The 13439-nt window shown below is 39.0% G+C and overlaps 1 protein-coding gene across 1 annotated transcript in view; it reads left to right on the top strand.

Annotated features, from left to right (window-relative positions):
• The window catches only part of ITGA4 (integrin subunit alpha 4), a 45108-nt gene that overhangs the window by 15832 nt on the left and 15837 nt on the right, over positions 1-13439 (top strand). The window contains exons 10-17 of the mRNA XM_063318109.1: positions 294-405; positions 1710-1804; positions 3011-3101; positions 6557-6602; positions 7316-7470; positions 9102-9259; positions 11100-11249; positions 12897-12973. Coding sequence (XP_063174179.1) covers positions 294-405; positions 1710-1804; positions 3011-3101; positions 6557-6602; positions 7316-7470; positions 9102-9259; positions 11100-11249; positions 12897-12973 — 884 coding nt within the window. The remainder of the gene's footprint in view (positions 1-293; positions 406-1709; positions 1805-3010; positions 3102-6556; positions 6603-7315; positions 7471-9101; positions 9260-11099; positions 11250-12896; positions 12974-13439) is intronic.

Genomic DNA, 13439 nt, shown 5'->3' with positions numbered 1-13439 from the left:
TTCAGTTGCAGATTTAGTCAGTTACTCGTGCGATTATTGGGGGGGATATGACTTAGTTGCTCAGTTTTCAGCCTTACTAATTGCCATATAGAAAGTGTGACTGAATGACTCCAAAACGTAGAACATTTTAATTTGGTAACACCGCCTGGAGGTTTGTAAGAGGTACACTTAATGGAAGCTGCATGCGGTTTGCGGGGGACAAGTTATACACCTAAAAGCAAAACAGAATTCATAGTGATTGCAATATGACACCTGGAAATTCTGAGTTAATAAAATATATTATATTTTTCTAGGGAGCAAAGATGGTGGAGCTGCAGACAGCACTAGCTGGAAGTGATTTGTATGCAGCAAGGTTCGGCGATTCCATTGCCAGTTTAGGAGACATTGATAATGATGGCTTTGAAGGTATTAATAAGTTTCTTTATCAATCTGTAGTAGTGCACTGAGAAAAGTGGGATGCATTTCTCAGTATTACCTGTAAATGCAGCTATTCTGAACCATGTCTAGAGATATATGTAATTATTTTAAGACTGTAGTATTTGGATTCCATGTTTATGCCTAGCAGCAAGTATTTATAGCTGATCAATATTGATTAATTAGTTCTTCCTTTCATTGGCAGTAGCTTTTTATGTCTCAAGAAAAAAGATTTTCCAAATTCTTGAGATCATTTTATATGTAACATTTAGGATGATGGACATGGCTGTTATGAATTCTTATAAAGAAATAATTTTGACAGAACTGCCTGGGTATGGGTTTCCTTCCAACATCCTTTTCCCCTTCATCCTTTTATCTCCCCAAATCCATTGTGGTGGAACTCCAACACCCTTAGAGAATATTCAGGGAGCGTGGGGTCCCACTATAAAAAGGGAAATCTATTTCGCCAAAAGAATCTGTTTCCTATTAGATTTCACCTGCTTGACTTGGTATAAGTTATAGTTGACTTTAAAAAAATTGTGTAAGAATATACAGCAGTTGAAGATTCCCTGCATTACTGCTTCCCTTATTATAGACTATTATATTGACCTATGAGAGCAGCTTAATAATTTTTAGATAGAGCAAATGACAAGTTTCCTGATGTATCTTTTTTAAGTTCTCCAATAGTTAACTACAAGAGAAATAGAAACTAGCTTATTGAAATCTCCCTCTCTAGCCCTGGAAGTTTTGTCCCCTAATACAGATCTGCCTTTCCCTTCTTCTACTTTGTCAAGACAGTTCCTCCATTATCTTGTGATTCTTCTATAAAAAATAAATGGGGGATGGCTATATTAGCTCCCTCTATAATTACATGGTGGGGGACGCGGTGGCGCTGCGGGTTAAACCGCTGAGCTGTCGATCGGAAGGTCGGCGGTTCGAAACCGCGCGGCGGGGTGAGCTCCCGTTGCTCGTCCCAGCTTCTGCACACCAAGCAGTTCGAAAACATGCAAATGTGAGTAGATTAATTGGTACCGCTTCGGCGGGAAGGTAACGGCGTTCCGTGAGTCATGCTGGCCACATGACCCGGAAGTGTCCTATGGACAACGCCGGCTCCAAGGCTTTGAAACGGAGATGAGCACCGCCCCCTAGAGTCGGACACGACTGGACTTTACGTCAAGGGAAACCTTTACCTTTACTATAATTACATGAATAAGATCATCATTATTTTTCTATTTTAAAAAATCATAAAATGTAATTCATGCATGGATAGTTTCATGTTCCATTGTTTTTAACAGATGTAGCCATTGGGGCTCCACAAGAAAATGATTTAGAGGGCTCAATTTATATATACAATGGCAGGGAAGATGGAATATCACCAACTTTTTCACAAGTAGGTCTCATTAAACTGTCCTTGTGACTACTGTTTTTAATAAATATCCAGATGTAACAGAGAACCTGGCTTAGCTTTGTATGTTTGTTTAAGCAGGCTCAATTCTCAAGGTCCCTGGTTCAGTTCCCCAATATTTCCAGATAGGTTTGGAAAAACTCCAGCATGGGGTCCTGGAAGACAGCTGCCAATCAGTTCATTGGACTAGATAAACTAGCATAAATCAGCTTCTTATATTCATGTTTTATATTAAGCAGAGCATAGAAGTGGAAAGCGTGCAGCGTAGGGATGCTTTGACACAATATTTCCCCAGGAACCAGATGCTGGGTTACAGCTGCAAAGAAGAAGAAGATGGGGCAGGGGAAGAGGAAGGGTGGAATGCCTAACAAAGATCTGAGTCATATTATTCCATCTATTTGGTACAGTGTTGACTCTTAGTCAGAACCCTTCTGCATGCTCAGTGTATTTTGCCATTTGCTTAACAGCCCTTCCCTCTATCTGTTGTTAATGGAAAAAGAAAGACCACTACATGCCAGCCTTTTTCTATTAGTAGTAAGTTGCAAAACTAAGTGAGTCATAGTATCAGACTTAAAGGTTTACAGGTGGTCCAGCTCAACTGTAGAAGCAAGGGGCTTATGCTAACAATATTTTAAGGAAGCAGCACGGAAGTTGTTGTAGAACAGAAATTCATATCCTGAGGTTCCAAGGCCACCTGTAGATCCTGAAACTCTTTCACATGGCCCCCCCTGTCCAACATCGTTACCAAATTATAATTTTTAATATGACAGAACAGAAAAAAGACAAAGTAATTGATGTTAGCTATCATTAATTTAATTATAATTAATTATATCTAACATCAATACATTCCTTTAAATGTAGATGGAATGAAATTGATACAACTTTTTGGGAGGGGGGTCTCACCCATTACTTTTAAGAATGTGGCCCATTTTGTCTTCGCCTAATGGAAGATCAGGTGATGATCTCAGAGCAGCTCAGTGCTTACCTAACCCTGAGAGGAGTCTAGTAAAGGAAGAAGGGTTCTGGGATGTTGAGAGTCATCATTTAAATTTAGTGTTGAATATAAACCTTCCACAATGAAGAAAGGATGATTTATTTTCTGTTATTTCTCAACTGCAGATATGGTGCTTTTTAAAAAAAAAATTAATATTCCTCATCACCAAACATTTCTGTTTTAACAATAATTTTTAGAGAATTCAAGGACATCAAATCAGCAACAGTTTACGCATGTTTGGTCAATCCATATCTGGGAGAATTGATGTAGACAGCAATGGCTATTCAGGTGAGTTAAGTATTTTGTTTGCTTTAAATCAGTTGAGCAATATGTTATTTCTTGCTCACCTCTCTGAGACATAAATCTAAACACATAAATCAAAATCAGTGTGAATCAAATAATAAAATACAATAGAGCTGGCATAAAGCACAAATGTTTAAAAAAGCAATTTAAAGATAGCCTGTTTTTATATGTAAGTGAATTAATATGCACAGTCCCATAGGCATCTACTTAACACTGAGTCTCAGTAAATTAAACAGACCTTTCTAATGCTTTAAAATTGCAGCATTGCTATGCTAAATTCTTTTTCAGACTAATGTACTGGAATTTGGCAACCTGGAAAGAAGAAAATGGAGAAAGCAGAAACACACATGTAATTGTATTAGGAATTTTTAGTAGTGGGGTGAGAAGATCAAAACACTTAAAACTGTAATTCTGCCATGTAAGTGCAATATACCTATGCGCCACACTGGTAGCACCCAGTGTTCCGAGCATTCAGTTTGTTTGCAAAGTGAAATGTCAAAGAGCTATATTGCTGTTATACTGTGTAGACCTGCGTGTGAGCATATCTTGTTGGCTTTGATAGAACTTACTCCTGGGTTATTTACTTTTTGGAAAAAAGATGTACTGCCAACTTCAAAAACTCAAGGCAGTTTACAGTTCCACAAAAGAGAAGACTCAAATATACAAGTATAAAACTAAGAAGGTTCAATTGTGAACCAATCAGACCTATCCATGAGACACCTGGCCACCATTAGCAATCACATGCCATGTGGAATAAAATGATCTTAAACCTCTTTCTAAAAGCCAGTAGGTGGGAAGAATCACATACCTCAAGAGGCAAGGTGCACCAAAGCTGGGGGAAGCAACCAACAAGGACCACTGTCATGCCTCCAACCCTTGCCTTCATGTAGGGTGGAGTCCCTTAGCCTCCCTTTGCATATACACTACAGGTCAGGACTGGCTGGGAGAGACAGTTCTAGAGGGACCTGGGAGCTAAGCCACACAGGGCTTTTTAGGTTATAACCAGCACTTTAAATTGGACTCAGAAGCAAATTAGTCAATGTAGCAACTGAAGCATTGCTAAACCTCCAGTTAGTAGTTAGGCCACCAAATTTTGGAACAGTAGTAGTTTCCAAATTATCTTTAAAGGCAGTCCCATGTAGAGTACATTGCAGTATTAAGTTTGAGCTGCTGAGGGAATGAATTACAGTTATCAGAACTTCCTGGACAAAAAAGTCTTTCAATCAGTGCACCAGTTGAAGCTGGGCAAAGTCTCCCAACTCTATCCTCCACCTGCTTCTCTAGCAGACAACTCTAGGAGGACTCCTAAAAAATGGAGCTGCTTCTTTGGGGGAACTGCACCCCTGTCCACAGCCAACAATGGAGTTGGGATAGAGCCAGATTGATCATGGCTCCATCCTGCAGCAATTTAATTTCAGGTTGTTTTGGCCATACAGGCATACAGCTGACCTCACAGCTTCTAGACATTGGATCAGGATTTCCACAGTACTCTCATCCAGCCTGGAATAGCAGTGTGCAGTATTCTTTATCCCAGATTGACAGCTGACTTCCCCAGTGGTGTCATATAAACATTAAGTTGCATGAGGGAGAGAACCAAGTCCTGTTGCATTCCACAGCAGAGCTCAGCTTTTTGTCCCCCTGGCTGGAACCAGGAAGGAGGGGAACCAATGTAACAGGGTGCCTCCAACCTACAACCCTCACTGGTGGAGTCCAGTGAGGTCCTCTGGTCCAGAAGAATGCCATGATTTATTTATTTATTACATTTCTTCACCACTCACCCCATCAAGCAACTCTGGGTCAATCTCATCAAGTGACTCATGTTCAGTGGTAATAAATAGCATGGTCACATGACATGAGAAACTTGTTAGGTATTGGTGAACAAGACTTGTTTGCTCAATTGCTCCTTCTCTAGAACCATGCAGCTTGACAAGTGCTTATTTTTGTTCATGGCTTACTGTATAATGCAAATTCTGCGCTCTGGGTGCTTCTTCCTATGAGCATCACCATAAAGAAGCCTAAAACAAATCACAAGGATGCTCTCTGAACTGTTCTCATCAAAAGTTCCTGGCATCTTTTGTAGAGAAGAGCAGTATGCAGGCATATTCACTGATATCTATCTAACAATCTGATTTGTCACACGGAATGAATAGCCTCTATGTGCAGGATTTTACTGAGATGTTATAAAGAGAAGACTGAAAAGAGTAAAATGAAATTAAAGAAATCATTATTATTATACTTATATTCCTGCTTATCTTGACTCTTAGGAAGTGTGAGGTGAAGATTGGATGTGTGTACCAGCACAGATGCTAATTTGACAAAATTCTTCTCTTCCTGTATAGTATCAGAGATAGTTGTAATCCAGTCACATCTGCAGGCAGAACAGGGCTTTCAACAATCCTGGTAAATACTTCCTAGGAAAGCAAAGAGAAATAAGGAAGTGGATAAGACACTTGGCATACTTACACAACAACCAAAAATTTGTATCATTGTCTTCCAATGCATCCTCTCCAGTATTGTGGGAAGTGCTTTTTGCTGAGAATATTTTGTTAGAACTCCTTAGTTAACTGAGTCTTCCATGGAGTGATGCATCAGGCCCCTTCAGGCAACCAGGGGAAGGACAGTGGGGTCGTATGTGCTACAGTGCCAGGGGAATAAGGAAGCATGTACTTACTCTACCCCCACACCCCTAGAGGGAAAATTCTTTCTCTTTGCCCACTAAAGCAAAGGTATGCTTGAAGGTTCCTTGAATTCTCCAGATGTTCTTGATGGCATATGGAATTCAAAGCAGCATCTGCAAGAGGGGAAATCAAATGGATAAAAGCAGTGTTTTAGCATCATGATGCAAGTCCTCCGCTTTTTCTGCATTGGGTGTTGTGTTGCCATAGGGGCCCCAAAGTGGCGGAGCTTGTGCCACAATGCCATAACGCTGCTTTTCTCATTCTGACAAATTCAGCAAGATCCCACAGATGCCACTGATCCAAAGTACATGAAGAGTCTCCTTCAAACTGTGAAAGTCAGGGATGGTTAAGCCCAAGTGACCCCTTTCCCCTCCACATATCACTGGAAGGAAGGCTGCTGAAGCAGGGGGGAATGTAAATTACTATCTTTATATTTTGACCAGGAGCTTAATTTTTGCTCTAAACAGTTCCTTTTCCAGTTGGGGGACTCTAAAATGTACTTTCTTCAGTTTCAGATTTTTTGTGGATTTGGAGCAGAAGTAAATAAAGTAATTAAAACAATGAAGCCATATTTTGATAAATCTGTTTTAGAAATTCTAATTATAAAACATGTCTTAATGTATCAACATCTTCCTCTAATTAATAATGTGCAAATAACAATTTAATGCAGTCCAGAGATGAATATGCAATGAAGGAAAAGTGCCTAAGAGAACATTTCTAATGACTCAGTCCTCAACCTGTATTATTATTGTTTTTCTACAGATGTAGCAGTTGGTGCTTTTTTGTCAGATTCTGCTGTATTATTGAGGTGGGTCAAACACATTTTAGAGTTTAGAGGCAACTGAACTAAACTTTGCAATATACAACGGATCTCGTCAGACTGTCTATTAAACTCTGAACTTAGTCATTAAGCGCTAACGCTAGTACACTTAAATACTTAATATGTTGGAGCACTAAGATTTATTTTCCAAGCAATGGGCACCTCAGAATTTATATATTTCACAGGCATGTCTTGCATCCTAAGATACTGTCATTAGGTGTTCATTACCAATCAGAGGGGGGTTTTGAAGGCAAAAGGAAGTGTAGCATTTCTTCTGCAAACTTTCTTAGGTTAAAATATTTAACTAAACACAACACAAAACTCAATCTGTTTGCAAGGCAAGTATGGGTACCCTGATCCAGATAGAGATTTTGACTTTCAGAAATGGCCCACTTCTTTCATCCCCATCTACACCTTTCTATAAATTCTCTCTATGGTATAGCACAGAAAGGCAAGTGGTATTTTGAGCAGGGATCATGAGCGAGGAATGAAAAACTGAACCTCTGCCTTCAGCTCACTACAATTTGATCCTGTCTGCTTTTAAATAATAACAAAAAGTTAGAAATGCATGCTACATAATTAATATGTCGTTTGATCCATTAGAATCTAAATCAATGTGTTGGTCTTTTAAAAAAAAAAGGAATGCCCAGAATTATGAATATTAATAGAGCATCTTGTAATCGTGAATTTCCCCTTTTTAGGACAAGGGCTGTAATTATTGTGGAAGCATCATTAAAACACCCCAACTCTGTAAACCGAACCATACTGGACTGTGTGAGAAACGGCCAACCAGCTGTGTGTGTTAATCTAATGCTTTGTTTTAACTATAGTAGCCAAACCATTCCAGGTTACATAGGTAAGCTTCTTACTTTGTGCTTAGCGCTTTCCTAACTGAACATTCACAAAAATTAATGCTGGTGGTTAAAAGGATTTTATTACTAGCTGATCCACAAATCAAAGCTAATGGTTATCTAGTGCTATTTTGCCAGTGGTTTAAAACACAGATGAGTGCTCTACGACTTCTAAATTCCCTAAAGATTGTGCATCAAAAATTGGCAGCATGATTCCTGTCATTTTCTGTCAGAAAGCAAGGAAATAAAGTATACTAAGTCACCAAAAATAATCCCCCCGCCCTCAGAAAAAGGGCAACTTCCAGCAGCAAAAACTTAGTGGCAGTCATTTCACCTCTGGCTGCAAACTGGTGTTGTAACATTTAGGGGAAAAATGCCCACATTGCAAGAAGGCCCAGGGACAGAGAATCAAACAATTGAGAGTTAAGGGGTTCATTTCCAATGCCCAGGGTGAAGCCTTAATAGGCTCATAACTCTGACACAAGTTAGTGCCTGGCAATTCACTGGAAGAACATGACTGTGCTTGAGGATGGAACCCAGTGATTACAGGGAATTAAGAAAATGACAGAAACCCAAGTCAATAACAGAAAAGACTGTTCCTTCGAGATTGGCCCCTTTCTTGAGAATTACTTGCTTGTCCTAAGTTTAGAAACAAAACCCTGCATCAAATCTTGATTTCTGACCAGCCTACCAGTAGGGAACAGTGTGTCTCAGATGTCCATAGTTTTGTGTACCTAATAGTTTTGTGGACTATTACATAGTCCAAAAGATGAATAGTGCAACTTAAAAAGTACAAGAGTTAATGTAACGTAAGATGATCATAGAGAGCAAGTTGGGTGTATTGGTTAAAGGCGTTAGGTTAGAGACCAGGAAATTCTGAATTCTGGTCTTGCCTTAGGCATGGAGCCAGCTGGGTGATTTGGGGCTGGTCACTCTCTTTTAGTCCTAGGAAGAAGGAAAGGGCAAGCCACTTCCAAAACTTGTCAAGAAAATTGCATGGACTTCTCCAGGCATCACTCAAAGGCATGTGCACCCCCCCCAAAAAACAATAATAATAATAATAATAATTTGAAAGTAATTTATCCTGGCATGAGTAGCCCACAATGTTCCTCCTTAGGGGTTATGATAATAAAAGGAGAGATCTGCTCAGAATCTTGTAGGGTTTTTTTTTTCTCTAAACATATGCATAGGCATATGTACTACAATTCACTTTTGAAACCAGTGTAAAAAGGTTGGTAAGTACACAGTCCTTTATGCATACTTTTGTAGCCTTGTAAATTACAGACTTAGAGCACACTCTGGATAAAAGCTACATGTTCTCTAAGCAGTGTTATATTTGAAGACAGCGAGAGAACTATCTCATGCTAAAAGGCATTGAAGTATCCTCATACCTTCATGCTCACACAGAGGCACAGACCACATTCAGAATATACATTTGATTTTGATTTTTAAGATTTAAAAATAAAAAGTGACATTCCAAAGATTGGACAGAAAATCCTGAACATGTACGTAGAACATTACTGCATTGTGTATTATATTTTAACATAAGTAGCTCACCATCAGTTTAATGAATATGGAAATGCCTCTAATTTTTTTTAAACCCTTTATTTTATTCCTTTTTTTTTTAACTTTACAGTATTGCTTTATAATCTAAGCCTGGATATTAGTAGAAGGCCAGATACTGCAGCAAGGTTTTATTTTTCCTCTAATGGAACTTCTGAAACAACCTCTGGAAGTATCCGGATTTATAGCAGCAACAATCTTACATGCAGAACCCACCAGGCATTCATGAGGGTAACGTTGTCTTCACTAGACTTGTTGGGATTTATTTTTATTTATTTATTAAACAAATTTGTAAGATCGCCCAACTCACACACGGTGACTTCCGGGCAGCTTACAAAATCAAAAACCATAAAAATACAGTAGACACCCCCTCCCCCCGGCAGCAGCAAACCCACTCATACCAGCCACTTGATTGGCTCCAAAGCAGCTTGGGGTCCCCAGGCCCACTGACCAAACCGTGTCTTCAGGGCCTTCTGGAACAGGAGCAAGGAGGGGATGGAAGTGACTAGTGGGAAAGGCTGCCCAAAGAAGGTCTAACCAACTCCTATCAGGTCTGCAGCAAACTCTGATCGTGGTCATCAGCCAAGATTTATTCAAGCCATAAAAATAGACTCTTTTGAGTCTAGCATCACAATTTTTGTTTCACATCTATTACAAGTCATCTCTCCTTCCCTCCTCCTGTGCCTTTTGAACTTGTATGAAGACATTGAGGTTAAGTAAATTTGGTGTCAGGTACCAACCTTTCATTTTTCAAATCGTGCTTTTTCAATACCTGAGAAAATCATTAATAGCTAATTGGCATAATGAAAATAATGTAGAGCAGATGCGGGGAAAGCCTTGTGGAAAATGAGAATGAATTGAATAACACATGAATTGATCAAAACAAGCTTGTAGGTGAAAATTAAGGCAGGGGACCTGTGGAAGGACAATCAGTGGCTGTCTATCTCCCATACCAGGGGAATAATTTAATCAACTTTATTGTGATCTGTGATGCTTTATGTAAATTTATTTTCACAAGCAGTTAAACCCAATATAGAAACTTCCGTACCTAGGAAAATGTAAAGGAAATGTACTTATTCCAGTATACAAAATTAGTAATTCCAGTAGCGTGCAAGTTTTCATATCTTGAATTTAAACATAAATTTATTGTTTAATCAGAATGACTTCCATTATGCTCAGTGGGACTTACGTCCTAGTAAGCAGGTTCAGTTGCTCTTAATTATCCTTTGCCTGATTTTGCATGCCGCCACGCAAAACTGGCTACCTTGTGTGTTATTTCAGAATAAATGTTGGAAAGTAAACATTGTTTATTGTTGGTTGATGAATGCTGTTTTGCTGGTCAGGAGTGGGGTAACAGAGCATTTCGGTGGCAGCAGAGAAGAACATGTTCGATAGTTGAGACCTGTCCTGAGTCATAGGGACATACTTGTAATACCTATAGTATCTTTTTGTATCTTCCAGTCAGAAGTGCTAAAGGGAGAGCATTGCACTGGGCTAATGTGAAAGCCTTTCTCTTATCTGGAAGTTAAAGTGTGAGATGCATAGTGCCAGAGTGTATCTCAGGCTATCTTACCAGCATCCATTTGACAGTATGTTGAACAAATGTGGCTCTTGCTTGCTCATAGCCCAGAGATAGTAAGTGCTTCAGCCAATAGTGTAACACAGCCTGCCATATTCTCTCACCATTCCAGAATCCATGCATAGTAATGCACTGGGGACACAATGAAGAACATGGAAAATTATGTGTTTTTCTTAGATAATGCCACAACACGAAAGGTGTTCTCTCCCCCAACTTTTAGTAATTTTTTAGCAAGGTTCTTGTGTGAATGTGTACAGTTTAATATACAAATGATATCGAACTATTAACCAGATATGCAGGGAAATTAAAAAGAAGCTCTTTATTCATCCATGGAAAAGTCCCATGGCATTCCTGAAGCATCAGCCTTGATGCTGCCCATTGCTTGATACTTATATTTCAGTTATGATCTTAATATGAATCATCTGATTCTTATAAACGAAGAGTATTCTTTTCATTTTTATGTAATCCATTTATTTGATTTCATATGTTTAGAAAGATGTAAGGGATATCCGAACTCCCATACATGTTGAAGCCACCTATCACCTTGGGCACCATGTTTTGGAGAAGAGAAATGCTGATGAACTCCAACCACTCCAGCCAGTACTTCAGCAACGGAAGGAGGATAATCTTGTACACAGCAAGGTCTGTTGTGCTGGTTTGGTATTATGGGAGATGAAGTCTAACAAGCTGGTGGACACCAGTTGCAATGGGCTACTTTTCTCAGATCCACCATCAGTTTTTCCTTATATGGACTCAATGGTGGGTAGGAATACTATTTATAGCATTGTCACATACCAATCACTTCGATTGGTACCACATACGGGCGTCAAACGCTCCAGAAAGCACACAAATAGGAGAAATCTGCAGGTAGGGAAACTTCGACCAAAGAACTCCCAAGGAGAGAACAACACCTTCACCAACACAAGCAGGGCAAGCCACGGTATATAAACAGAGCAAGGCCCACTCCCTCTTTGCACTGAAGATGTTGCCTAGTTTGGCAATGAAACGTCTGCAAGAAAACAACAAGGCTCAGAGAGCACCAAGGACTCCACATTGTCACATATGGAACTGCAGAGAGCATTTTCTCATGCAGAAGAGAGGGAGGGAGGGAGAAGATATTTGTGCTAAATTCTGTATTTATTAAAACCATAGGAACCTGAATCCTGATCTGCTGTTGTGGTTCATCTATTCTTTTAATTTGAGACATGATAAAGCCCTAGCCTTGTGTATACTTTGGATGGCTCTATAAATGTCAATTGGTAAACCAACTCTGTGCACATTAAGCCAAATGACTGGCTTATTGCCTTAATCCACAGAAAACTTCAGGCAGTAATTCAGACATAAGAATGCAGCACCTCTGCTGCTGGCATAGTTTTCCAGATCAAGGCAAGTATTTTTTATTTTCTGATATGAAGTTTTCCAGTATAAAGGATAGAAAAGCAACTGAACACAAAACCCCTTTAAATTAATGCATGCTCTCTAGACAAATACTGTTGTGATGAAAGGTCAAAGGGATTTGTTTCCCCATGAAGTTTCCTAGTAGCATCGGGCAAACATGTCAGAAGAGAAGCACCTGAGCTTCTGTTCTTTCTTACCACTTTGCGCTGGAAACTATTTCATCTGCTCACCGCACACTACTTTGGCCAATCTTGTGACATGGCTTTATAAAATGGCAGCAACTGGTTAATTATTTAATTTATTATTGTTGTATTTTTACTCAAGGTAGGGGAAGTGTTTCTGGGGTTCGGCACCTTTATGGATTTGTGTATGGGAGGGGGCTTTTGCTGCTTTTTCACTATACATCCTTACAACAATTCCCCATATTTGGTGGTGTGGTGTGGCTGAAGCCTTATTGTGGTAAAACAAGCCTCCTTGAACTATTGGTACCAGACCATACTTTATTTCAGGAAGCTGTCCTTTAGGTTTAATTATTGATTTTCTTGGTTTTGCTCTTGAATTTTACTTTGTAGAGTTATAAAATATAAACATTTATTTTTAATCCTTATGAGCCTCTTTCAGATTTGCCCATTTTTCAGGTTTGTCCTTTATTTTTTCCAAGAAAATATGGTCACTGTATGTAACTATCGGTTAAGAAAGCTGCCTAAAATGAGCCTTCTTCCTCAGGTAGCACAGGTTGGCATGACTGAAGGGAAGGTGCTAGATTCATGTAATTTGAAATGCAGATGATGATGTTTTCTTATTGATCATTTTGGATTTCATGTTAAAAGTAATTTTGAATGTGTGCATTCAAAATTATTCTAAAAAGATTTTGTTGTTTTTCTTTCGTAGTTTGTGTTTGCAAGATTTTGTACTCAAGAAAATTGTTCTGCAAACCTTCAAGTTTCTGGAAAACTTACATTTCCAAAGTAAGTCCAGTATAATTTGTAAGTGCTGGGAGAAACTGAACAAGCTTTATGAACAGCTTTCTACCTAAAAAAAAAAATCAGTTCTTTTTAGAAGGGGTGGAAAGGGATACCAGATACTCCCTCAGTACATAAAGAATCTGTTGAGAGAGTGTCTGAGGCTACACAACAAAGTCCCATTGACACAAAGAGAAGCTGAATAAACATGCAGAGTCCTGGCAGTACATGAGATTCAATATATCTAAAATAAATTGTTCATATGATTATATTCTGGAATTATTCTTTTGGTTTCAAAACATGTTTTACTGGTCTGTTTACACATACTGAACTATTATATACAGTTGTTTGCTTCTTTGATTTAGCACGATATGCACACTGACTCTTTCCTGTTCAATGTTATGTGTAAACCAGACCAATGCAAATTCTTAAATGATTTCTTAACTTGGCCTGGCAACCTTAACTTTCTTTT

This window comes from Candoia aspera, chromosome 1, assembly GCF_035149785.1.
Source record: "Candoia aspera isolate rCanAsp1 chromosome 1, rCanAsp1.hap2, whole genome shotgun sequence".
Taxonomy (NCBI): Eukaryota; Metazoa; Chordata; class Lepidosauria; order Squamata; family Boidae; genus Candoia; species Candoia aspera.
The sequence above is the reverse complement of the archived record's forward strand: the minus strand, read 5'-3'. Positions and strand labels throughout refer to the sequence as shown.